Below are 27,951 nucleotides of genomic sequence, written 5' to 3'. Positions count from 1 at the left end.
GTCACATTGTGATCTAGAGCACAGGGGCGGTTTCTATAGCAACAGTAGGCATCTAACCTACGCGCTGCTGCTTTTGGTGAAATCAGAAATTGGCAAGAGGAGGCCGGTATTGAGGAAAGAGAGATTGGAAAAGATGAAGATAAGACGGGGCAGGGGGGAGGAGAAGGGGAGTTGGGGCAAAGGGAGAAAAGAGGAAGCAGATCAAGATAACGGTGAGCGGAGGAGGGCGGTAGGAGATGAGCAGGGGAAGATTGATGTAGGGGAGTGGCTGGAGATCATCAGCTGACCTCAGTGTTTGTCTCCTGAATTTGTTGGTCCACTCAGCATGATAGATTTAATTTACTGATAGCACTGTGTCAGTGGGAATTTCTCCTACTTTGTGTGTTTCTGTTTTGTGGGTATGTACATGCAAGCTATAGTTTGCATGTACACACCCAGTTTCTGTAGACATAAGATCATACATTTTTTCGTGCATGTGTAAACCAGCCATGTGCAGAGGGCAAGGAGATCAGTGAGGGATAATTGCTGGCTTGGTGTTGTATGAGATGTGTGTTTAACCCAGACCCTGAGCCCTTGGAGGCCTGTGACCAGCCACAGCAGATGGCCATGTTACCCTAGTGAATGCTCAAAGGGTCATGGTGGCCTCGGACCCGTCTTCTGTGCGTGCTTGTGAGTGGTTGGATGTGTGGTGGAGTAGGCAGGCTCTCATAGTCAGGAGTTTGATTTTTGGTGGTGTTTGTGATCATGAATCCGATTCCTGATGGGTAAATGTCTGTCCCCACTGGCTGCTGCCTCTACCACAAGAGGTCGAGCCTCGGCGCTGTCCAGGATGACTCACATCTCTGGGAACTTGGCCATGGGAGGCCAGACAGAACCTTCTTATGACTTTTAACTCCTTTACTTAGATCTTGTTTGCCAAAGTTGCCAAAGGCTCTTTGTCATGCAGCTTGGCTCGAGCTGAACTAAACAGTGAGTTTGGGCTTTTAGGCATTAGCAGTCGCTGCAACAATGTAAAAGAAAAAGGGTGTGCTTGGTTTTTAGGAATACAAAACAATGCTGCTGCAAAACAGGAATGCAGCAAAACAATCAGGATTATGATGTTTACCAGCAGCAGGATCATAACAGATGTGATACGAATATCATCAAAAAGACAGAAAATTAACTGTTAATTTTTTTTAAATGAGCCTCAGAAAAGCTACACTACTCCGTGGCAAAGACTATAGACACTTTTCTCCTTAAACACAATACTTCATTTGGAGTTTGATGACATTGGCAGAGGCTGCTGTTCAAAATAGCCCAGATGCATTTAACCAGGTTGAGGTCTAGTGACTGTATCGTTTTTATGAGTGTTAAATTAGTGACCCCTTGTGTCCTATATGGAAGTATGTGCAACTGTTATGTAGTCACATATTTAGTTTTTACATTTGAATTACCGTCTGACCTAATAAGGGCTACATAGCAAAACAGCAGTTCAAATGGTAATCGGGAAGTAGGCAACTACAGTTTGAGTAAAGATGCTGGACGGTGTTCCTTGGGTGTGAGGAACCAAGCTTTTATTTACAGGAAGCAGTTCTGAATAATGACTTGTAATGCCGCAGCAGTGAGAGTAAACTCTTTAGAAGCATGGGACCAGTCTAAGCAGGACTGGGCTCCGGATCAATCCAGCTGGCAGACACAACAATCCTGTTGCTTTGCCATAGTCCCTCTCTCGCTCTCACTTCATTTCTCTTCTCTCTCTGCAGAGGCATGGGCTATTTTTAGCCCTGGCAGCTCTTTCCCCACTGCACCCAACCACAACCACCCATCGCTCGTCCTCTCTCTCTCTCTCTCTCTCTCTCTCTCTCGCTTCACAATTCATCCCTTCATATCAGCCTGGCCTGAGCCTCCAACTTAACCCAGTGTACTCCCTGAAAGATCTGCTCTGATCCTCCACTCAGCTCCTTTCCTTACTTTGCTCACTCCTGATGTCTGAAAGAGCTGGGCGCCACAGGGAGTGCTGGTAAGTTGAGGAGATGTGTCGGGAAGGAAATCCTGTTCTTCCTCTCTCTTGTCCTCTCTAATTTCCCAAACAAGCTGAGCCCAGACTCACCCACCCCATGTTTGGTGTCAGCTTGAGTTTTGATCTTTTTTTCCTTTTTTTTTGGTTTTGTTTTGTTTTGCTTTTTTCTTTCTTTGATGGATTGTTTGGTACTGAGCTGATGACTGACTAGCTGATTATCGCTGCAGGCGTGCCAAGACCTCGGCTGTTGTGTGTAGAAAGGCTTTTACATTGAAAGAGAATGACGGGATGATGAGCGCTGGCTGAAAGAGAGGACCTGTCCATATAGATACATGCGAGTGTATAGGTGTGTGTTTTTGTCTTGAGATCAATAAATGCACAGAGCACCTGAGAGATGCGAATAATTATGTACCAAACAGTAGGAGTAAGAAAGAGCCTAATAGAAACTGAGTAAATTAATCAGGCTGAGTACTCATTGTTTAAGACTTTGTACACCTGTATAGAAAACTCTATTTCTCTGTCAGCTATCCTCCTTCATCAGACCATGACCAGCTCTTACAGTGTGGGCGAGGCGGTCACTGGGCTGCCCTTGAGAGTGCATCCTCAGCCAGCCTTCTCATGATAATGAGGCAGGCCACACGGATCCTGGGCGATACACGCAGCCCCTGCCCGCCCTCACGCCTGCCTTTGTGGGAGATAAGCATGCCATTTCACTGAAAAAGCGCGGCAGGGAAGCTAACATCCTGGGAATAGTGCCAGGTAAAGGCTGAAAACTGAATTTGGGGCTTCAGCAGGTGACCACAAACTTTACTTGTTAATTAAGTAATGCAAATAAATTTTCATTCTTTTCCTTTTTCTGTTTCTTCCCTCCCACGAGAGCTGTTTGCCTAGACTGAAAACACAACCAGCAGAGGTTGATAAGACTCCCAGAGAGAGTAATGTTTTGAGTTTATTTTTGCTCGCACACGAACCACTTTACTCCATGTTACATCTGAGCTCATGCCACAGCGCCACACAAGGGGACAACAGTTTCCACAGCACCAGAAACTGTTCCTATAGCGTCTCAAACAAAGCGCAAACATGTGCCACGTACATTTGCATCTTATTAACAAAAGCATCGTCCAGATGCAGCACATCCTACAGCTATCTTCTCACCTTCTCATGACATTCCACATCACACTACTCCTCTGTGTTCTGTGATGCTGATTATATTCTCATGCTGAACAGTGTGATTGAATATAACCATGAGTCTCTTTACCTTACCACCGCAGGTCCGGGCTGATATAGGCACTGCTATATCTTCTCTCATCATCTTTCTTTTTACTTTTCTTTTCTGTACAGGAGAATGCCATTTCATACTACGATTCCAAAGCGGATTCAGACTATGTGAGTACAGTACGGACTGCTACCCCCTCCCACGCACACGTCTGCCTGCCTTAAACCCCAAATCCCACCCACTCAACTTCCTACCCCTGCCACCGTGTCCTGCAACCCTACCCCATCCTTTCCCTTCTTGGTGTTGATGCACCCCTCCCCGCCTTCCCCTTCCTCCGGTCATAGGCCCCTGGGCTGTCTGTGTGCGTTAGCGAGGTGACACTGCTATATGGTGAGCTGGTGTGACAGAGCAGGGCTAGGCTGACATGCATGTGACAGTGATTTTAGATGTCCTCCCTCCGGTCTAATTTCCAGAGTTTTCTCCTTCCTCTGGACCACGATGGTTGTCAGACCTCTGTGCTCATCGAGACACCTCAGACCTAAACACAGGTCACATCGCAGTTTCATACAGTGGGAACAATTTCTATCACTCGTGCCGTTCACACTGAAGAATATGAGTGGCATTCAAAGAAGCAGAAAAGCCCAGCAAATCATTGGTCTCACCAGGCCGCCACTCTGGTTGCAGCCTGCAGTTCCTCCTCAGGATGGGGTGCACTTGGAGCCCGTGCCCGCTGATTGATTAAGTTTCAAGGAGGAGTGCAAGAATCCTCTTTAGATCACCAAAGCACAAAAAAAGGATGGGAAGAGAGTGAGAAAGGGAGGCAGAGGAGCAATAAATCATGATGTGATTTTCTCTTTGTGCACGCCACTCCCTTGATTAATGACACAGCGCTTTAGGGCCTGTCAGCGCATCTAATTGGAGAACATCGGTCATCATTAACATGGCACGCTGAGGCCAAACCAGCGACACACCTCTGACCCCCACATCACCAAGTCCACAACCACCACCACCCCCAAAAAAGACAGGATAAGTCAGGCAGAGGTCATTCCTCTCTAAAATCCCAACAGTAGTCCACCAGTACTCCCTTGTCTGAATCTTGATTCCTCCCTCGATGACTTTTTCTTTCAGTTAAGCTCCACTTCTTGAGTAAAAACCTTTTAATGATAGAGCAATGGGATGTTTGAAGACTGTTTTCAAGAATGGTAAGTAACTGGCAGGCTCTTTTCTCTCTTCTACACTGTACCCTGTTAACTTCTCCTGTTGTCAGTGTGCGCTTGATATAAATGTGGAATGCGATGATTCATTTTAAGTTAAAAACCGGTCATGTCCCAAAGCATGTCTGATGTTCATTCTAATGTGGAAGCTGAAGAATGTTTTATTTGCCTCTTTAGATATGTTCAGCTATCGAGCTTTTTAAATAGCGAGTTTGTTTGGATGTGAAATAACACTGTGACTTTTGGGTCCCGTGTGGCCGTGAGTTAAAACACTTGTATCTTTGCAAAAACAAACAAAAGCAGCTCCCTCTCACCTCCTAAAAGATTATAAGATACGCTTCGGCAGAGAGCAGACAAAGCATCCCGGGTGAAAATGCAAATATTATTTGGACTGCGTGATCCCGCTTTCAGCACAATACTTATATCTGCCTGGCTGAAAAATATTGTCAATCATGTCTCACTAGGTTGTAATTTACTTGGAGGACAAGCATCAGACACATAAAATATATTATTACAAGTGTGATTAGTGTAATTGTGACTCAAAATTGAAATGGTTTTTCACAGTTTTTCAGATGTGACGTGCAAATGCAAATAGCACTACTTGTTAAGCATGTTAAACATCTGTTTAGTGCTCATATTGTTGCTTTCTGTGAAGCAGCCATTGTTTAAAAGGATTATCTTAGTCTTAGGTTATCATAGTCTTTTTTTCTTTCCCTCCACCTAAGCACTCTCTCGTGCAAGCACATACACAGGGTCACAAGCAGTATGTCTCAGGTTAGCCCTGGTTGGCTGAAGGTGAGATAGAAAGAAGCTTTAAAATGTCATCTCTGGCCTCTTCAATCTTTAATTAAACCTTGAGAACGGGTAGATAAAATTAACAAATTGGGTAATGAATGGGGCAAAACAGGTGGTGGATGGTTGAAGAAAATGAACCAATCAGTCTTTCCTGTGTGGATTTATTCAGCTCCTAATTAGACACTGCCTTGGTTAATTATGATTGGGCTCTTCTGAAGAAAGGGGAGGAAAAAAAAGAGGCTCCATGCCCGACATTGACAGAATTAGTGTCACACTGAGTGATAAACAAACTCACAGTTAGTGCCGCTGAAAAGCCAACATCCCTAACCCAATCAGGTTCACTGTTGTTTGATAGTCAAAGCTCAAAGCATTTCAGATTCACAGTGGAAACAATATGTTAAACTGACATGAATCCAGCAGACATCTATTTGCTATCAAACCCCTGTGTAACCAGTAATATTATAGTGTGATCATGCTTTTACAGTAACTAATTCTTATGTGTTTTCCTTCTTAGAAAATTACCTCCCTCTCTAGCTTAGCCTCAGTTTATTTTTCTTATGAAGTTGGAACATAAAAAGCCCCATTAAACCAGGACAAGAGGACAACATTATGTGTATTGTGTATTTGTTGTTGTTGCCTGATAGTGTAAGAATTGTGTTTGTAACTTTTAATGAACTGGGAGTGTTTAAAGAGAGAGACTTTGAAAAATCCTGGCACATGCCAATGTGGCTGACATAGGCGGTTGCCTGTGTCAGGGTTACAGTAACAACATATCAACAAAAACAGGTTTTTAATTACAGTAATGAACATAGTGCACCCCCTGAACTGTCAGTCACAGGTTGACAATATGAAGGAATAAACGGTGCCTGCTATCAAAACTGATACATGTAATCAATGCACAACAACATGCGCTCTATTCATGCTGCCAACTCAGTGATTTTTTTTTTCAGGGAAAAAATACAAAACAACTCTGAACATCAGGGTTTTTCCACATTTCAGCTGCAGCACTGGTTAATTGGTGTTACAAAGAGCATAAAAAAGCACACACAAGCTTGTCTATAAAGGAATTAATCCTGGTTGTGGTTTTTGCTTACTGCTGTTTGTAGGTGTCTTTCTTTTGACAGTATTAAAAACCTGAAGCTTCACAGGGTTACCTCAAGCAGCAGGATCCATATGAGCACTGTGAAAATGAGAGAACTGTTTGCATTTACAATATGAATTATTCCAAAAGTAGACAGAATAGAATAGGGCAAGACTCGAAGCTTTTACAGACAGGATGCGTTCAATCATAGTTCTTTTTACACCGCAGCAGAACTTCGCTATTTTATTACCAGTTTACTAAATTCAAAATATTTTTCACGTGAATTGTATTTTTATAAGTCTTTCCTCTTAAATTCAAACTCAAAATTTGTGGTAGACTTTATTCTACATTTGTTGTGTGCAACAGATCTTCAGTATAACTAAACAGAGGAGGTAAACTCTCTAATATTAAAGAAACAATGGGTATAGGTGACCTTGTAACAAAAAACATTACATTGTGCCATGAGTTTAAGTTGAATTAGTAATTTAGTTAGTGGAACTAATACTCATTATTAATTGATTTTCTAAAACATTGCCAGTTAGGTAAATTAGATTTAACTAGACACTTTTTTGAGAGGTCATTAGTTTTAATGTTTAACTATTTTAAAAACACAAATAAAGTAGTGGTCTATGGGTTAAATATCATATGTGCAAGCATACTGTATATTTCCCAATGTATATTTTTCCTGTGCTATAATATATTATTTATAGTAATGAAAACTTTCCCCTGAGCTGGGGAACAATACTCACAATACTCATCGTCTCTTCTGCTGTCTGTCAATGGGGCTTCAGCAAAGCTATCGCTCGGCTCATTTCGACAACAGTTTGTAATTGCATTTTAATAGTCAATTAAAGTGTGCCCATCAATCAAATTTTGCTCTGGACGTGGGGTTTTGATTTAATTTCTTCAAAAAACAACCTTTTTTTTTCATGTCAGGTCCAATTAACCCGTGCTGCTTTATCAAAGCGATGCGATGTGAAATGCTGCTCTTTGGCTATTCAAATGCACGAAGAATGATCTGAGATATGAGTTTTTTGTTTTGCAAGCATTAAGTGAATGAAATCAAATGAAGGATCACTAATAAAAAAGGAATTAGAGAAGCATGATGCCTGAGTTTGCTGAGGGTTACTTCTGTATCACAGGTTGGTGCATGAGTACACATAAATTTAATATTTCTTTTTACTTTGTAGCAAGGAGTCAACGACGTTGACTTGTCAGCTTTACCTGTTTTTTAGAAAGTGCATCTAACAGGGCTTTAGAGGGCACACACAGTAATATCAGATCAAGATGAGCTAATAAACAGAGTCAGGCGGCAGGCTTATATCTTGTTTTTTTCACAACCTAAAATCTCTTCATCCGGTGTTAACAGGCACAGATTGTACTACAGTGATAACTTATCAAGATAAAAAGCTCAAATGTCAGTTTAGCTCTTTTTTTAATATTCAGGCTCTCTTTGATATCTAGAGTTCCTAATGTAATATGTGTCAAGCTTTCTCATCTTTACTCTCGGCGCTGAACATGCTATAAGTAGAAAAATTAGATGCTAATTATTTATTTCTTTAAATGTTAAATGTTCATCGGTGAGAGAAGTGAAACAGCGCTGCTCTCGTTCGTCCTGGCGGTATACTAAACCGTGATTAAGTGGTGCTAGGTGCTAGTTATTGTTGGGGTTAATTTGTGCGACACCTCATGTGTCTGAGATTGTCATCAGGAGTACTAATGAGTACCTCCGTTTGGTGTCTGCGCTAATACCTGCTATTGTTCTCCTACGAGAACCGAAGCATCTAAACCAGGAAGCAGACAATAGGTCCTGTAAAACCACAATAAGCGAGGTGACAAAATACGGTTCTACATTAGCGTGTTTCTCCATCTTTTTCCTGTCTGTTCTTATTTGTGTTCTCACTTAGATTTGTGTGTGTGTGTGTGTGTGTGTGTGCGCGCATGTGTGTCTGCAGACCGAGGACGGGGAAGAGGAGAATCCACTGGAGACTTCATCGTCTTTGGAACTGGAGTTTGTGGACGATCCCAATTTTAAAAACAAGGTCAACTACTCTTCGAGTGCAGTCCAGATTCCTACAGACATATACAAAGGCTGTAAGTTACAACTTTTTTGCTGCTATTGTTTACATTGTTGGTATGTGTGTGAATGGCCAGTGTGAGATGGTGGCGAAACGGTGAAAAGGAAGGCAAATTCATAACACTGAATGCACCTTCGGATTTGCACAGCTGCCAGCAGCTTTCACATATGTGCTGGATGCACCAAAAGGCCTGTTTTTCGTAGGTAGCAGTGGGTCACGGATAGATGACAGTCTGTTTTAACTTGATCTCTCTTCTTTTTCTCAGCATGTTAACACAATCTCTCCCTCCTCCACTTTAACACACTAACATGATTTTTGATGACAGTCACTCCCTCACACCAGATCTGCACTATTATTTTTTTTTCCTTTTGTCATGAGTGGGCACAGTCCCCCCTGCTCATGGACCTTGCCCTTCCTGCTTGGCACTGTCCTGCCCTGTAGACATAACACTCTCCTTACTCTGTCGCTGCCAAATGGACAAAAGCGAACACGCGCACCTTCCGGGACTCTGATTTCTCTTGGCATGCTCCCTCTGTTATCCACCTCTAACCTTTTGGATATTCTATGCCTGTCTCTTTAAAGACTCAAAAACCACAGCATGTGCAGACAGACAGCCATTTTCACAGTGGCAGCTCCCCCCCCCCCCCCTTTTCTGTTATTGTCTAGCTCTTCACTGTCTTTGTTGAACAGGCAGTATATGGCACCTGTCTGTAACAATGCCCTCCAGCTGTGTCTCCAGACAAATCTTGTCAGAATTAGACACTCTTGGTTCAGGAGGAGATGTCAAAGGCCACAGCTAACTCACAATAGAGCAATCAGGCCTGCACATTGTTCCCGGAGCCATTTTGTTGCAGCTCTGGTTCCCCTGACTGAAGATATGAGTCAGAGAATAAAGCCCTCTTGATTGAGGCTGGTGGAGACTACAGGAGTAGAGTGGTACTGTGCACAGAGTTAGTTTTTGCTCCGCTGTTCTGTGGAAAATGTTTACTATTAATGTTGTTTAGTTAGCTCCCATAGTGCGGTCTGCTGTGCAGAGATTACCAACTGCAGACTTTGTGCCAACTCCATTATGAACATGTGTGCTGTGTTTTAGCTGCGGATAAATACACAATTGAAAAACACGTTGTTAAACAAATGTGCATTAATTCTTTAAAAATGTCCTGGAATCAGTCTTTAGATACTAAAGGTAGAGCTTCCTTTAGCTAATGTTAAAAAGTAAATTCAATCTGCTTGATCTATAAAATCCTTGCAGCTCTTAGAGCAGGAGTGTCCATCTAATATTACATCATGGGCCACACCTTGTGAAGCCAAGTGTGTCATATTTGACACATGAGACATTTTTTCCCCAAAAAAGCCAAAAGAAATTACACAAGCAATAAATTGCAAAATTGCTATATCATATTTTTTATTGATGTAAGTTAGAACTCATATATTTGAATTACCATCATTATTTTAATTTCATCAGAAAAGAAGTTTTCATGGTTCAAGCTTGAAAGTGTTAAGCTGACCAGACAGGACAGTGAAACTCTCCTTTCTTACAGTGTAAAGACTTTTAAATAAACATTTAATCTCTCAAATATCTTCATATAAAAAGTGCAATTTTGTATGTCTCAGTTTTTCGACATGACAAATGTGTAAAATTACTGAAAAAGTTCTGGCAGCTCATTGCCCAGTTTGGTTCATTCACAGAAGATAGTGAAAAACAGAAACCTTTCTGTCATTTAATTGTTTATCTATTGCTTAACTGCGTTGGTGTACTATGAATGACAATAGGTGAGGTCTTTATCAACAGTAAAAGCTGTAAAACTTATCAAAATACCGTTAACAGTTTAAATTTTTGTCATGTTCCTGGGTCTGTTGACTCAGCGTTTTAAGTTTTAGTTTATTTGGATGTTGATGTTTAAGTTCTTTAGGTTAGCTAAGTTCAGTTGTTTATTAGATTCCTTTTGTGTTTTTCTACCCCTGTGTTTAAGTTTCCCCGAGCCCTTTATGTGTTTCATGCTGCGTGTCTTATCTTGTCAAGTTCGTATTGCCATGTCTGCGTCTCATATTTCCTGTTTTATTTTGAAGGTATGTGTCCTATGTCAGTGTAGTCAGATTTGCTTCCTTTGTCTCGTTATGTCAGATTACTGTCAGCTGTTTCCCCGTGTGTTTCCACTTCCCCTAATCACCCTTGTTTAGGCTACGTCCACACGTAAACGGGTATTTTTGAAAACGGAGATTTTCTGTTTTCGTTTTTTTTTTTTTTTTTTAAATCCCGTCCACACGTAAAGGCAAAAACGCTGCTAGGAACATGCCAAAGCAACGGGTGGCGATATATACCTAACCGTGTAGAAATGTTGGCCAATCAGAAGTCTAGAAGCCTCGGTGGGAAACAGTAAACAAAGATGGCGCATAGAAGCAGAACCGAGTCCTATGTGTGGAGGGACAGTAACTGTGTGTGTATATGTAAGCATGTAAACACTGCAGAGAGTAAAATTAACAGTAACAGTATTTTGTCTAAGTCCGCCATTGTAGAAATCCATTTCACCGAAACAATAACGTGGCGCACAGCGTTGCGCTGCATTTTCTCCGTTTTCTTCGTCCCCACGAAAATGCAAAACCTGAGTTTTTGAAAATGTCCACCCTGGCAGGAGTTTTTAAAAATCTCAGTTTTCAGTGACCGAAAATGCCGTTTACGTGTGGACGAAAGGATAAAAACGCATAGAAAAATCTACCCGGGTACCTGTGGACGTAGCCTTAGTCTGTGTGTTTCTGTTCATTTATTGTCAGGTTGTGTTGTTCTTTGTGCCACGTTTCCATGTTCCATGTATCTTTGTATCCATGTCAAGTTTCATTTCTTGTTTTTTTTAATGTTTAGTTTCTCCAGTTTAAGTTATCGTTTAGCTTCATCTCTGCCTTTTGTTTTGTAATCTTTTACCAGCCTTAATAAACGGCTCACTTTCTGTTAACATTCAAGTTTTGTTCCACGTTCCTTGGTGTCCGCATTTTGGGTCCTCTTCGTCACTCCACACAGTCTGCCTCTCCCAGACTTTGACATCTATGCCTTCCTTCACTTTTTCCAAAGCCTTTGCTGGGCTCATTCTGGCCCCCCGCCTTATGTTTGATACCCTGGTTTTGCATATCGCTTCAGACGAAGCTGTGGAAAGTCAGATCAACCAGCTTCTGACAATTTAAAGACACAGCTTTATTGATTTTGACACAGTTGTCTTAAATAAGAAAACGAAAACAGAAAAAAGTGCTAATTTATGTTAATTAGTACATTGTTTGACCCTTCTGTGCTGCTGGCAAACTGGTGTACTTAATCACAATAAGAAAGTTAAAAACAAATAGTTTATGTGGAAAAAAATGGGCAATTTTACCCTGTTGCCAGGTGATTGCTAGGTATGTATAAATCAAAGCTGAGTTAGTGTTAGCGCTGTGAAATTAAAACGATAAGATGTTTTCATAAAGTGTTGTAGCTGCATAAAGGCTAAAAATGTGTCATTGCCAGGCAATTTATTGGCATATAAAAATATAATATATATGCTGAGTACAGATGAAGTCCTGACAAAAAGTTTTTACTTTTTGAAACGAGGATCAATCTTAAGGTAAAGTGTGTCACACGTGAGCACAGTTCAACACTGTATGTGTGTTGGTGTAGTCTCCTTTTAATGTGTGTGTAAACTATCCACATGTATATGTATGAGTAGATAACTACTGAGCTGGTGGAATATTTTAACTAACACTTAAAGGAATTTACATCAAGTTTTTATGACGGCTCTACAGACACGGTCAGAGTGGATTGTTATCTATATGTCATGCTCTGCTGTGGTCCTACCAGTGGGAGCCTGCAAGGTGCCTTGGATGTCTGAGGAAACTAATGTGGGCGGTTTGTTGTCCTCTGGGTCTGAAGTGCAGAAACATTGTATGTGGGTAGATTCAGTACTTATTTCTCAGGGGAGGCCAGAGGAAAAAGAAAACACTAGGAAGAACAGTGTACAGTCCAAAGAACAGCATAATGTTCAACAGTTGATCGAAGATAGTGTGCTATTTATTAGCATGCATGCCCTGTGTAGTTGAAGTAGCTTGCTTTGATTTGCACACATTGTTAATGCACTGAATAAATTGACTATTTTACAGAAAATGGCAGTTTGTATTCTCTATTGCATCCAAATGGGTGTCCTTAGAGATGGACTTTGAGAGAGGTGTAGATAGAAGAACAGATAGAAGGAAAAGAGGTGAGAGGAGAAGAAACACTTTAATAATAGAAACCATTTAGTGAGGGGAAAAAAAAGAATTTTCTTTCCTTTTTTTTTATTGTGATCCTTTCAGCAAGTAAATGAGGCGAGGTATGCGTCTTGGTTTGATTTGTCTGCTAGGCCCCATGTCCGTTTATTGAGATTGAGAGTGTTCCCTGAGCGCAGTAATGAACCATTTTATGATTCATTATCCCGCTGCTGATTCCTGCTGCCAAGTCTGCAAACTTTCTAATTAGCTTAGGTCAAACATTCATACAGTTTTCTTCTAATTATCATTGCCTATTACAAAATGGACATCACAACACAACCACTGAGGAATAAACTGAGGTGGCTGGTGTTGCCCATGGAGGAAGAGGTTGCAGAAGTAGTGGGGTGCTGCAGGGAAGAAGGGCTCTCATAATCTCACATAACAAATAAGCACAAATATTGATTAAAAAATAAGTATAAAAGCAGTGAGAGGATATATGCAGGGGTTAAAGAGGCCCATAATGATCCAGAACGGCTTTTGACACCTTCACATAACAAGCAATTAAATCTGGTAGGCAGGTTCCTGCATATTACTGGTGAATGAATGAATTTTGCGTGTGCTGCAGCCCAACGTTGCTTTCAGAGATACCTGCTCAGTAATAAGAAAATAATGAAATGATTGCATTTTTTTCTCATCCCTGTGATGTGTTCATGGTGCAGATGTAAAGTTGCGGTCGCTGTACTTAAGCGTCTAGCTAGCTAATGAAAAGGCACAAACATAAACAGAGTGCATTTTTCTAAGTGGCAGCTAATTTCAAATGCAACTATTCACGCAGCTCAACTAACATCAGCAAACATGCAAACTGTTTCTGTGCTGTCGGTCACAAAGATGTGCTGGTGTTTGTTCTGTGTAGGGGTTAGAAAATCAGCAACAGAGCTCGTGACACATCTGCTTATATGTTGAAAGCACTTGGCTAAATATACAAAGAGCAGTAAATAAAAGTTGATCACAGACTCACAAAAACAAGTTATTATGTGACTTATTCCTTACTAATTCTTTTCCCATGCTGCATTGCTCCCCCCCCCCTACATATTTATAAATAGATAGATAGACATTTGTGTTCAGTGTTGCATGTTGAAATTTGAAATTATAGGATGTTATAAATTAGACTTTTTTTTTTAATTGTGTGCAAATGTGTGTGTATTGTACACATAATTTGGGAATACATTAGTGCTAGTTGGAGAATAAGCAGCCACTGTTCCCAGCAGGGAATAAAGGAAACCACCACTGAATGTGGGAAGGCCTTTCATGAAATTTGAAGTTTAAATCCGCCGCATGCTGCTTCTTTTCCAGCAGCCTAACGTCATCTTGTCAGTTTGCTATTGTAGTCAGGCACAGTCACAAACTTGGTTATTAGAAATGAATGGCTACAACTGGCTGATTGTGTGTGCAGATGAAAGAGCAGAGCTTAAATGTTCTGCATGGTACGATTAACCCTCCCACCCCATCCTCCACACACACACACACGCACACACACACGCGCACACACACACACACACACACACGCACACACACACACACACACGCACACACACACACACACACACACGCACACACACACACGCACACACACACACACACACACACACGCACACACACACACACACACACACACACGGACACACCATAGCCATTGTTACCACCCCTTTCTATACTTGGTTGTCTGTCTTCCACCCACTGCTTCATTCAAAATTGCAAATTTTGCTTTGCACTCAACCGATATTTTTTCAAAGTACGCCATACTTTTTAAGGCGAATTTTCTACCATTTATGCAGCCACTGGCTGCATTGCAACCTTCTGGGTGTACCCAACCTGAGATAACAAATTGCTTTTATCAACAACAAAGGCGAGAACAAAAACCTGGTTATAATGAAGGTTTCTTCCTGTTAAAATAGAGTTCTTTCTCCCCAGTGTCAACGAGTGCTTGCTCATAGGGGATTATCAGATTTTCCCTATAAGATAAACATGTCAGGTGTGTTGTACAATGGTTTTTCTCATCTGTTAACAGTGTCAGTATAACAGCGAAATAACCATACCTGCTTTTATTCCATCAAATTTTTTATCTTTTCTCAAAAGAAGCAGATTTCCCTAATATTTGTTATTTTTATTCTGCAAATTCTGCTTGGATCAGCTGGCTGCTATATTTGTGGCATTTCAAAACATGTTGCCAACATTGCTGAGTGCCCTCTGGTGGACAATCTATGCAATGTCAACACTGATAACAGGGTTGAAGGGTGTTTTTTTCCCCCCCATTTCTCCTTTATTTAATTTAACTTTGCTTTATGTTAGGATGACACTTTTCATTTATCAGCATTTATAAATGCTTTTACAAAAAGATCAGTAAATGGCTAACATCTGCAATAAAATCAGCCCACTGATTAATCGATCCACTTCTACTTGAGATCTGAGCACGCTGTTGTTAGCGTCAAAAATAAGCGAAAGACCCACCTGTGCAAGCTTGATTTTGCTTAGTTTGGTCTCTTTTAGTTGTTGTAGCTACACATTTTTATCTATTTTATAGTATGCTGTGAGGCTCTCTATGATTTTTCTTCTTGAAACAAGCTATATAAATACATTTGACTTAATTACCTCACAGTCTAAAGCACCTTTTAAATGACTGCAGTTTTTAACTTGCACTGTATAAGTAAAATTGAAATGAACTGAATATTTATTTGCACACCAATACATTTCTGTACTTCTCAGACTCTGAAGTAAAATGCCTTTCTTAGACATCAACAGAAATTATCCTTTGGAGAATATTCAGGAATAGTATAAACTATAAACAATGCGCAATTGACAACATTTCCTTAGGTATACAATTTAACAGGAGGAATTACAGTTTTTTGCCTAAACTAGCTTCTTCTGCTCCTCACTGTTTAAAAGTTACAATACACTAGTCTGTGGTTAGATCCGCTCTGGAAAGTGGTGATCCTGTTCACCTCTGCAAACGACAAATTTCACAGAATGTGTATAATTTGCAAACTTTAATGTGCATCAAATATATAGAAGTGAGCATCAATGCAAAAGAAATATTTGTAAACATCTGTCAGTCAAACTGCTGCTGATGTTGAAAATGAACATGGAGAGGTGTATATGAAAGGGTCATAGCTGAGTTCTGGCTCAGTTTTCTTCAGAAAGGAAGAGGAAATAATAACGACCCCCGTTTAATTTTGTCTTTGCGTCAGATAAGTTTAAATAAAAAGCTACATTTGTCATCTTAAAGCAAAAAACTATCACGCTTGCGATTTGCCTCAGTTAAATGTAAAATGTCATCGCTGTCAGTGAGAAGTTATGTGTGTGTGTGTTTGTGCACATGCAGTACATGCGCTCTTTATTTGTTTCTCACGCCCCAGGTTCCTTCCAGTAGAGGAAGCTTCGCTGTCAACTTGCTCACACCACACTGGAGATCAACTCAGCCCCTCTCAACATCAAACCAGATTTAAATGTGTGGAAAAGAGCAAAAGTGATTTGTGGGGAAAAAGGGAGAAAGTGGGGAAAAAAGAGGAAGGGATTTAAAGTTAAAGCAAAAAAAGAAGAAAGGCGTATAAACACTGCGGGCTCTATTTTGTTCCCAAATTTACAGGCTCCATCTCTCGCTCTCTCTCCGCCGACCCCTCCCCGATCTCACCCATCCAAACCCTATAGTGTGTGCCCATTGAAGGGGCACTATCATTTACCTGCACACTAATTAGAACAGTCAGCACAGCAAACTCCACTTCACTCACCACCAGGCTCACAAATTACATTTCATGTGTTTGTTATTTACTGCTCTTCTTTAATTAGAAAAAGTATTTGGAGGAGCATTCTTGAGGTACGGTGAAATGTTTTCCTCTCCCCCCTGTTTTATTCTCCATACTGAATAGTCGTCCCTCCTCAGAGAAATTCTCTTTTGTTTCACTCTCTATAGGCACTTTCAGACCAATCTGTTTATCATGTCTGCATTGCATGGGCCGGGGTCCATTGTGGTTCTTGAAACTGTTTTTAGATTCTTTTTTTATGGTCCTAACATAAAATAGGTACATTTCCAGCATAGGAGTAAATTTAAGCGATGCAGGTGTACTGTGATTGGTCCATTGGGGTATATTTACCGCTCAAAATTCATGAATGCAGCAGCAAGAATAACTGTTTTAAAAAGTGTTAACCATATTAAATGACTTCACACAGCACCTCTTAATGTTAGCCTTAAGATAAGAGCAAAAAATGAGCTGACAGTGAAGTCAGGCTTTATTGAGATACGACAGAGGACTCATCACAGTAAAACAAAAATCTTAGCTGTCAGTTTCCCCGAATTGCTGCTAGGCATCCACTACACATTAAAGCAATGTAGAGAGAAAATGAAGAGGCTGCTTTACCGAAAGATTCAGTCACTGAATCTGGTTACTAAGTTCACTTTGTTTTACTTGAATTTTATAGTACCCCATATCTAGCAACCACTTCACCATACAAGTTTTTTTTTTTAAATTGATGAAAATATTGTATTTACGCTGGTTTTATTTAGCTTTTTGGGTTTCTGCATGATTGTGTCTTTTGTAAAGCAAGCCTTCACCCACTGTGTTCCTTTCTTAGGGTCTGCCTTCGAAAAGAAAATAGTATTTGGAGCTACCATCTTCACTTTTGTTGTTGCAAGTACCTTCAATTTATCGTTTTACTAAGGTTATGCATGGGGATTGGAAAAAAATACTTTAGCTGATGATCTTGCGAGCTCAGTGGTAACGCTCTGTTTGCACCTCCAACTTGATGGCTTTTAATCTGCACAGAACTGTGAACAGAGTGTTGCATCGCTGTATCTGGAGATAAGTATGGAGGATGCTGCAGAAACAACAAGAAGCAGTCTGAGAGCACAAGCCTCCACCAAGGAAGCTCACCATCTGGGCAGTATTTACTTTTAAGTTGCCATAACGATCAATGGCAGTAAGAATTATAGTTTTAATAGTTCTACATAGGATTATGATTAAAACTTTGGCCTTCAGATCATTCTATTGACCTTGTAGGAGAGGTCAAAGGTTAAATGTAATATGATATTTTAAATTTTTAATGCGGTACTTGTGGGGCGATTGTGGTTCAGGGGGTTTGGAAGTTCATCTTGTAACTGGAAGGTTGCCGGTTTGATCCCCAGCTCTGTCTGTCTTGGTTGTTGTGTCCTTGGGCAACACACTTCACCTACTGCTTACTGGTGATGGCCAGAGGGGCCGATGGCGCGATATGGCAGCCTCGCTTCTGTCAGTCTGCCCCAGGGCAGCTGTGGCTACAACTGTAGCTGCCTCCACCAGTGTGTGAATGTGAGAGTGAATGAATAGTGGCATTGCAAAGCGCTTTGAGGATCTGAAAAAGCGCTATATAAATGCAATCCATTATTATTATTATTACTTTCTCTATATTGACTATGCACACCACATTTGAAAGAATCATAGCTTCTAAGTTATAAGGCTTTTCAAGGCTTTGTCAATTTTCAACTAATAAGCTATTAAATCGACCCTGAAAACCTTGGTGGATATAAACCAAATCTTAACAGATTGTTAACAAAACGCCACTCTACGTGATAAAAAGAAGGGACAGGAAGAAAGCAGGAGAGAGGAAGTAAGAAAAAGGGGGCATATGGAGTAGCAATTTGGGTTGACAAGACGAAAAGCAGGAGAAGGCAGGCGGTGGATGCATCTGAGATTACCTTGAACTGTGCAGGAAGCTTTTTGTTTCTCACTTAATGTACATTTAGTATGCTTTTTTTATTACGTGCTCACTGTGAAGTCTTGAAATTATCCAGCAATATTGTTTCTCAGCATACACATTGCTAATGAATTTTGTAATTGAAACGCTTCAAAAATGTGAGCACGACAAATAACATTTTATTCATCTGAATTGTTTTGGTATGAAAACAAAAAAGCTCACAGGTGGATATCTGAAAGTCTAGAGAAAAAACAAACATACCATTCCAACCATTTTCATGGTTCGAACCCATTCTTACAGCTTCAGCTTTTACAATTTAGTGAAATACCTGAATACATAGTGCGTAAAAAAAACAAAACAAACATATTTATATTTTTCTTACATCTTAACCCACTAATATTTCCATGCATATCTCGGTGTTTTGCTTAATGAAAACAGTCTACAGAGAAGCATAACTACAAACTACAAAAAAAAAAGAGGCATAAACAAAAGCAGGAACATGAGAAATAAATGGTTAACATTTAGAGAACAGAGGCAGACGAGCAGGCAGAGAACACATTCACCCTGAAACTATAATATAAAGTGGAAACGTCAGGGTAACAAGACACAGCTGAACTAGAAGATGAGACACAGGGCAGTAAAACTGATTGCAAGGTACAGTTAGAAGGTGAGTAACAAACTAAAGCAGGAAGTAACTGAGAGTAACTGAGTAATGCAGCAGCATGAGACCCACACTGAGCGTGGTATAGTACAAAGGTGGGCAAATCCAGGCCTGCAGGTTTTAAATGAGTCCTTCATCCATCACAGCTGATTTAAATGGCTAAATTACCTCCTCAACATGTCTTGCAGTTTTCCAGAAGCCTGGTAATGAACTAATCATTTGATTCAGGTATGCTGACCCAGGTTGAAACCTGCAGGACACTGGCCCTTGAGGCCTGGAGTTGACACCCCTCATATACTAGAACACTGGGAGGGTATATAATCTCTTTGTTTAACATGATCGTTAAATTAAAATTTAAACAAGAACTAAAAGACTCAGAATACAAGTTCTGCTATAGCTGGAAAAGGCAAAATAATAAACAAAATCACAAGGAATTAAAACCCAACTAGATTAGCGAAGTGACTGAACAAAAACTCAAACATGAATGAAACAAAGAGAAAATTTCCAGAAGCTCAAAACTCTGCCTCCAAAACACAGGAACCATTCACTAACATTTAGTCGCTCTGTTTAAAACACAGAAATATATAATGCTTATGGTCATGACGGCGTTGATGGTTATGGCTCTTCAGAGGGTCTCTGGTAATAGATTTAGCTCCATTACAATTATGGATTTCTTAGAAGGCGCCACTTGTGTTGCTTGATGATATACTGCAGGTCATTTTTCTGCTCTCTATGCACAGCAGTGGTGCAACGACTTGTTTCTGAATGTTGGATTAACACAGAACATAAGGGACATATTGTTTTAGATGGGTTTTTTTTTGTTTGTTTGTTTATCACAGGTACATCACGGTGAGTAATGTGTGTACTTGGAGTTAAGGGGTGGGGGTCACAGGATCGAGGTGGGAGGAGATGAGGAATGATCTCACACAGAGATGCTCCATAAATCCCACTCATAATTGTTTCCCTACTTGGTGTGCAGTCTTGCTTCATAAAGGGGGCAAAGCCAAGGGTGCTCTAAATGTCAGGGGAGCGGTGCGCTGATGAATTACCTTTTAAAGATATCAGAGAGAGGCGCATTTCATGTGAAAGATGAGGCCAACACAGTCCTCTTAGGCCCTGTCTGCCTGTGTGAGCATATTTCCCCCCCAGGGGAAATTTGTCTTTTTATCAACTGTCCAGAGAAGTCACAGCTTATCCTAACTGAATAAATCAAAGAGAATTAGTTTGCTAGCTTCTCTTATCTGGGATGTGCCTGTTTTTCTGCAGAGATCACCTGCAGATGTGGGTAAATATGTGTGTGCGTGTTTGCTGAATTGGCCTGACAGTAGCGATGGCTCAAATATGAATGGTTTAGTTTCAGCTGGCAGTGTGAATGTACTGCTCTGTCTTTTTTAGAGGAACAAGACTGACCAACAGTAGGGTGTAAACAAAAACTCATACATAGCTGCTGAGTTAGCATGCTTATATGTGTGCAAAGCAAGTACGAAGTAGTACATCGTGTGTTTGTGGGTGAGTTGAGCAAAGTCCTGTACATCTAAAATTACCAAATAAGATAAAACATAGGTCAGAATGACATGACAGAGTTTAAGAAAATAAATATGAGACAAAACAGTAAAAACAACACAGATTTGAAAAAGGTCAGAATTCCTTGTGATTTAAAAACCAGAGTTCAGTTACTACCTTGATCTTCGTCGAGGCAGCTGAAACGATGCTAGTTTTAACAGAGGTCACCGGATGTCTCGTTGCCCTTGGCCTGTCTGGGACAGCTATCATTACAGAACCGGTGCTTCTTCAGATAAGAGCACCAGGACTTCACAGCACATGGGCTGCCACTGCAGTAACCTGCTGTGATAGCTCATGCTTAAAGGATAATACTTTTTTACACATTAATCAGATGGCTCTTTGACCACAGAGTATTGCACGGCACAGGTGAAATTGAAAAGCGTGGTTTGGTTCCCTGATAATCTCCACGCAAGTATCAGTAGAATATAGCCACTGGTGTCACTGAAATGCTTCGGAGTCTTGGAAGCGATGACAGCAAGTTTGAAAATACATGGTTATAATGTCAGACATACTGCAATTCGCACAAATTTCGCTCTCCGCTTTAATCTCTCTGGCTCTTCATACCATCTGGATTCTTGGCGAATGTAAACACTGAGTTATGAGAGACAGAACAGAAAGCTCTTTTGCTTTCTAATTCTGGTAGAATGCAATTTATTTTGTAGCAGGCGTGTTAGTGGCATCATTCACAAATGAATCATCAAAATAGCCACACACACACACACACACAGACACAAAATAACTGACAAGGCATGAGAAAATAGAGTCCTCTAATACAATAATGTGCATAATTCTTGAACCAACCCTCAATTCTTTATATTTTGCAAGGAAAATGGGAAAGAAGTGCATTGATTGATTGAAACATAGCTAATCATAAATGGAAATACAGCATATACGGCAAAAACAGAGCTTGGAAGGCAGTACTTGGTATGACCACCTTTGTTCACGCACAGCCTGAACTCTCTTAGAGAAGCTTTCTGGTAATTTCTTTAAGTAGGCTTCAGAAATAGTTCCCCAGGCTTCTTGAAGGACATTCAAAGCTCTTGTTTGGATGTTGGTTGTCTTTTGTTCTGTTCTTTCTAAGTTCCCACACTGCTTCACAAAGGCTCTGAGGAGGCCAATCCATGGCTGATAGTGTTCCATTGTGTGCTTCTCTATCCAGATATGCTTTTACTTTTGCCTATCAGATGCTATCCAGATGGTACTGCATGGCAGATCAAACTCCAGTGCCATCAATTTCAAAGATCCCTATTTCTTTTTTTTCTTAATCATCTGTTATTTGGTTAACACTGGTTCATCTCTTGAGTAGGGCTGAACGATTATGGAAAATAATCTAATTGCGATTTTTTGCCCCAATATTGCGATTGCGATGCGATATGCGATTATTTTTTAAGGTCTTTGTCTTCTGTATTATTAAACAAAGACAAGCAATACATCATATAGTATGGCCAATACTATATTACATTAATTTTAAACTGTTCTTTCCTGGAAGACAGACCTCTGTTATGATGACATGAGGTGATGCATGAATTGATGACTGACATTTTTATTTAACTTCTTCAATCACAACAGTATATTTGAACATACACAATAGTTTATTTTTAGCTTACAAACATCTGAGCATAAAGTGCTGACAAGGAACCCTGGTGTAAACATTAAAATGAAAGTCAGTACAATGTGCAGATTGCAGAAATATACATAAACAAAATCAGTGGCTTTACCACACTCAGTTTTTCGACATCTGTGAACTACTAGACAGTCATTCAATTAAAAAATAATATTAAATAAATAAAACTAATAAATAAAAAATACACACATCTTACTGATCTTTGCAGTCAGTAACATTACACATAAAGTGCAAACATAATAGCAATTGTATAAACACACACACAAACACGCCTTTAAAATTTAAAGGTGTGAAATTGGACGGTCTAGCCTTCTGAATCAGAAGGCTAGTTCTGATTAGCGTCACCGCTGTCTCGGTGGAGTTTATTAAACTCGGCCGTCTGCTTCTTGCTATCTAAAATATAACCAGACACTGGCGTAAATTCTCGACTGTCTCATACTTCTGTTTAATAAGTTTTCTGTTTGACGTTTAGTCAGCTGTGTGAAAACCAAGGAGGAACCCACCCGGGGGATTAATAAAGTTTTATTTTATCTAATCTAATAACTTTAATCTCAGCCAAACCGATTTACTCACGAACAAACAAAACACTGAAAAAAGCCCAACAATAACATTTTTAGGTTGTCTAAGTGACTTATATATCACGTTTAACCCGAGCAGCGAAACTCCGCGGTGATCTGAAAATGATGTGCCGGGAGTTGTGCCGTTCTCGGCCGCATCAGTAACCCTCGAGCTCCCGGCTAGCTGTCGAGCTGGTGGGTAGCAGACGCCTCTGAAAACGTCGAAGCACTTTTGCAAATATGGGATATCTTGATAAACCGAGCAGATATTTGATGTTTACACAACTACTTTCTCGCCTGAAAATATGTTAAAAGTTTATTTTGTGACCCAGAAAGATTAGTATGAGTAATTTTAAAACTTAGTAGCGGCCGCCATTGTTGGAAACTGGAGTTTGGCTGGGCCGCGCTATGAATTCTGGGATATGGTAGTAATTTGGACAGCCTTCGGCGCGTCGCTGTGACGTAATCGGTCTACAAATGCGGCCTCAGGAGGATGCAGCCCATGAATTTGGACATGTCCAGAGTATAATCGCAGCCTTTGCGGCTAGAAAATTGCACTTGATCATGTCGCGATATTATCGCAAATGCGATATATCGTTCAGCCCTACTCTTGAGTTAGATGGCTTTTTGTGCCTGAATGGTTCATAGGTCATTGGCTTAACAAAAAAAACAACAAAACAACACAAAAAACAACATCCGTCTGAAAATGGTCATGAACAAGGACCAGACTGAAAATGTATGGATAAGCAGCCAGTTTAAAGAAGTGTCAAGAAAACCTTCCTGAAAGCCTGTTACTGTTCCTTAAGACCATTTAGAACATTTTAAAAATTACTAAAAATGTCTGACTCCTGGAAGCAAAACGTAAAGACATGCATATATCATGTATGCATCAAAATATTGCTGAACTCAGACCTTATAACTGAACCTCTGAAACTGTGTTTAACAACGTCAAAGGTGATCCGTCATTTGTTCTTTGCTGTTACACGATCTAAAAATAAACCGAATAATCAGTTCTTTGACCTAAATAGCGTCTTAGGTTTTCAATTTAACAGTTGAACATCAAGTTTGTTTTGGGTATTTTTTTTCCTCTGCCCCCATGGGCGAGAAATTGCTTTCTTTCTTGCTGTGAAAGCAGCCAGTCACTCGTGTTAATTTTTGTGTTTCTTTCCATCAATCACCCCCCCTCCCCCAAATGTGTTTTTATGTTTGTGCCCATTTGCAGGGCTGCCTCTATCCTCTTCCATTCTTCTTTTGTGTTTGTGTCTATGAATTTCGAGAAAAAAAGCATGTCGAGGAGCTGCCTTTGGTGATGGCAGCAATTTGGCCTTCATATCCTCCAAACGTTGCTTAGTGCTGCGTTATGGTGTGTGTGTGTGTGTGTGTGTGTGTGTGTGTGTGTGTGTGTGTGTGTGTGTGTGTGTGTGTGTGTGTGCGTGCGTGCATTTTAGGATGCAGGATACAGGTTGTTTTGAGCCACAATTTTAAAAAGACTTTGGCAGCTTTCAACTAAAAACAATAAACAGTGTTATATTTTTCTATAATGTGTGACAGCTCACAGTAAAGGAGGTGAGAAGTGAATGATGGAAGGCTAGTGTCATATTTCTTACCTCTTAAACTGACAGGTTGTCAAAGACTGAGCAGTAATTGAAAAGCATGGAAAAGTGGATAATGATCGTTTATTTGTGTGAAATTCAAACGTGGGGTTGAGAAAAGCTGGACTTGTCGGTTCAGGGGCTTATCTAGCTTTGGTTGGCTGAGTAATTAAATCAGAGAAGCGAGTGAAGTTCTCCTCAGCTCAGCGCCTCGTCTTGTTTCCTCTTTAATCAGGTGGCTATTAAACCTCTGATTGCACTCCCCATCTTCTGACTTCAGCTTAGCTATTAAACACAGACTGAAAGCATTTTTTTTGGCTTATGTGTGTGTGGATGCACATTGCGTCACGCAGGGATATGCACGAATGGAAAGCATGATTTAGATCACGAGTGCAAGCAAAACAACGACAGCGTAAAAACAACAGAAGACAGGCGGAAGCAGAAAAGATGCGCGTTTTACACTTGCGTCGTGTTCCTCCACCTATTGTTGACTAGATGATAAATGCTTCTTTCCGCAGTTATAAATCCATTTCTGTCTGACATGTGCGATCTATGACCTTATGCTTCAGCTCAGAACATGCACAATAATGCATCTGGTCGTGCATGCACAAGCATTTACTTTACTATATAAAGCACCTTGTGATTTGGCACTATATTAATAAAGTTGACTTGAATAGTCTTTTTCCTTTTACCTGTTTCTCCTCTCCAAATAACCAAGCACCCGTAAATCCTCTAACACCCTAATGGATGTCTGCAGAAACAGTTTATGGGCCCCTATTATCAAACATTCAGCAGTTGTTTCTCTCTCCAAAACCTGCTAGTGACAGTATGACTGTACGACCTCCTCCAAGGTCATATCAGATCCTTCCCCTGCCCTCCAAAGAAGATTTCCCAGATTAGACTAATTCCATACTCAGACGTGACCTCCGGCCAAGCCGCCTGCATACATGCATTCTTATGTTTTAAGCTTTCTTTGCTGGTGTGGACAAGGTTGTTCAGCAAGAGAGTTGACCTTTGGGTTCGTAACAGAGAAAAGCTGCAGTTATGTTACACTCAGGTCCACTATCTTTGCAGGCAACAGCCATTAGGCTGGTGTTGTTTTCACCTTGTACCTGTCTTGGTACGTGTGTCATCTGAGCAAAACTTTATCCAGGAGACACCTGCTGAAAAGAGAACAAGCGCAACGGTGTTTTTGATTACTTTGTAGAAATCTGTGTTTCTGTGGGGGTTTTTTAGCACTGCAACCTTGCAACAGACCATAACAAAACTATGGAGAGCAGAACTTGACCCCTGAATACCTGCAAATCATGTAATAATATATAGTATTGACAAGTGACTACTTTTTTTTTTCTCAGAAAATCAGCATGCCGAGAGGCATTGAGAGTTGCCCTTAAATAATGGGGTCTACTTACATCTTTGTATTTCTGCAATTTGATGAATAACAAAGCCTTTGGTGCCTGAGTTGCATCTATTGTGCACCACAAAATGCAAAAATCACTAAAGAAAAGAACAAATCAGTGTAAGGCTGAAGTAGGGCTGGGCGATATATCGAGTTTTTAAAAAATATCGATATATTTTCATACGAGATATAAGATGTGACAATATCGTTTATATCGATATAGTCTATGTTATGTTATAATTATACTTGTGGAGCCGCAGGTTTGCCTCTCTTTCGTCCACTTTTGTCTCTACGCAATGTTACTCTGCCTCGCCTCTCATTCACTGAACACAACTCCGCCTCCCTCATAGCTTCACCTGCAGGCAATGACAAGATGAAAGCGGAAAATCTCAGTTAGCGAGTTACCGTGCGTGGGGCTGGACGGCGTCAACGTGTTAGCGAGCTAACCGCGCTAACGACATGCAGCCCGGAGGGGCTGCAAGGCCTAAAATCCTTTCATTTTCTCAAAAATCGTCAGTGCGCCTTATGTATGAATTCTGGTTGTGCTTACTGACCGCGAACCGATTTTATGTGGTACACAGCGCTCAGCAATCTGTCAAAAAATGTTTTAATATGACTTTGCTAAGCTACGGAGCTGCACCACTTGATGGATTGTCGGAGGATTACGGCTACCGGGGAGGAGCCTCGCGGAGTGATACGTACTGTGTGTGTATAAGGACCACAAATGGCACCTGTTCAGAGACGTGGTGCAGCTGTGAAATCTGTCTCTTTGTTATTATGCTCAGCGTCTATTAGTTTACATTTTGACTGCACAATTGTGAGCTTTTTGTTATGCACAAAAACAACATTGTTTTCTTTTATTTATGGACCATGATTATTTAATAAATGCTGATAATTTATTTTTAAGTAATTTCTTCATGTACATCTACGCTGTATGTAAATAAAAGTGCCCGTGTGACATCTGGGACACAGTGTGACTAAGAACTCTCTTTTTGTTCTCAACTTATGGCTTTAAAAAAAATATCAAGATATATATCTTATATCGCCATCCAGCTAAAAAATATCGAGATATGAATTTTGGGTCATATCGCCCAGCCCTAGGCTGAAGCCTGCATAAATCTGTTCCAATTAGTCATAATGAGTCTTTTCTCATGTGCTTTGCTCTCTGTGTTTTCTCTCAGCCCCCGTCATCCTTAATGAATTAAACTGGACCCAGGCACTGGAGAGGGTCTTCATTGAAAACCGTAGGGAGGACAGCTCTCTCCGCTGGCAGGTGTTTGGGAGTGCCACGGGCATGACACGATACTACCCAGGTAGGCTGCAGAGTACTGAGTCAACAGTGATGCCTCAGTCATAACTTACTGCATGATAGAGTCTAAATTGACCCTAGGGCTCCTCAGCTGGAGAACATTGCCAATCTCTTATCAGATGGCTCTACTGGTAACTTGATAGAGAGACTGAAATTATGATTACCTTGATCTAATCTGATCTGAAACATCCAACAGTGCACTGGATGGGCTATAATTTGTTTTCTTGTGCTCTCTAGCAACTCCATGGAGGGCACCCAACAAGATTGACCTATACGATGTCCGCAGAAGACCATGGTAAGTGCCCTCTTTATAGAGAACTCCTGTCCACAAGTCATTATTTGCATGCTTTGTTGCACTATTATTAATGCCTGCTGGTGTTTTTAAGAAGAATAGGAAAACAGCTGCCTTTACTTAGAGCCAGATATGTAAGTGGTGAATGCAAAAATTTTATTATTGTCCTATAACACTGCACAGTGTTGCACATAAATAATTTGGATCATCATTCAATGAACTCAGCTCGGGCCAGCTGAGCGGGAAGTATTCCTGCTGTGTAAACACATTTTACCTGTTAATGAAAAAATGTAACTATTTTTAACGTCCTCTAAATTCTTAGATAAAGTTGTTAGACTTTGAAATTTGCAGGGTGTTCCATCTTTGTATTGAATTTGAGTGCTTACCAGGTGAGTCCCATTGAACATTGAGGGGCAAAGAGTTTGCTCAGGTGACTCCTAACCTATGCAAAAATCAGCAGTAGCAACAGAGTGAAATTAAAAAGTGAAAAAAGCAACAGCTTTCCTGCCGTACTATCTTAAGACTATGGCAAATTGTGTTCTGTTTTCAACCTCTACATACACACACACACACGCGCACTGTAACCATTTTCACATTTTAATATAACAGAGGCAGCGGCCTGTGTCACTTCACTGCAT

The 27,951-nt window shown here is 40.5% G+C and overlaps 1 protein-coding gene across 2 annotated transcripts in view; it reads left to right on the top strand.

Annotated features, from left to right (window-relative positions):
- The window catches only part of cacna2d2a (calcium channel, voltage-dependent, alpha 2/delta subunit 2a), a 181,906-nt gene that overhangs the window by 114,244 nt on the left and 39,711 nt on the right, over positions 1–27,951 (top strand). Inside the window, exons 5-8 of one of the 2 annotated variants that reach the window (XM_026167551.2) lie at positions 3,341–3,385; positions 8,261–8,399; positions 26,894–27,025; positions 27,259–27,316. In XM_026167551.2, coding sequence (XP_026023336.1) covers positions 3,341–3,385; positions 8,261–8,399; positions 26,894–27,025; positions 27,259–27,316 — 374 coding nt within the window. The remainder of the gene's footprint in view (positions 1–3,340; positions 3,386–8,260; positions 8,400–26,893; positions 27,026–27,258; positions 27,317–27,951) is intronic. The other variant, XM_080301747.1, reaches the window with a different exon arrangement.

Source organism: Astatotilapia calliptera, chromosome 5, assembly GCF_964374335.1.
Source record: "Astatotilapia calliptera chromosome 5, fAstCal68.1, whole genome shotgun sequence".
Classification (NCBI taxonomy): Eukaryota; Metazoa; Chordata; class Actinopteri; order Cichliformes; family Cichlidae; genus Astatotilapia; species Astatotilapia calliptera.
This window is presented reverse-complemented; position numbering and strand designations above follow the sequence as displayed.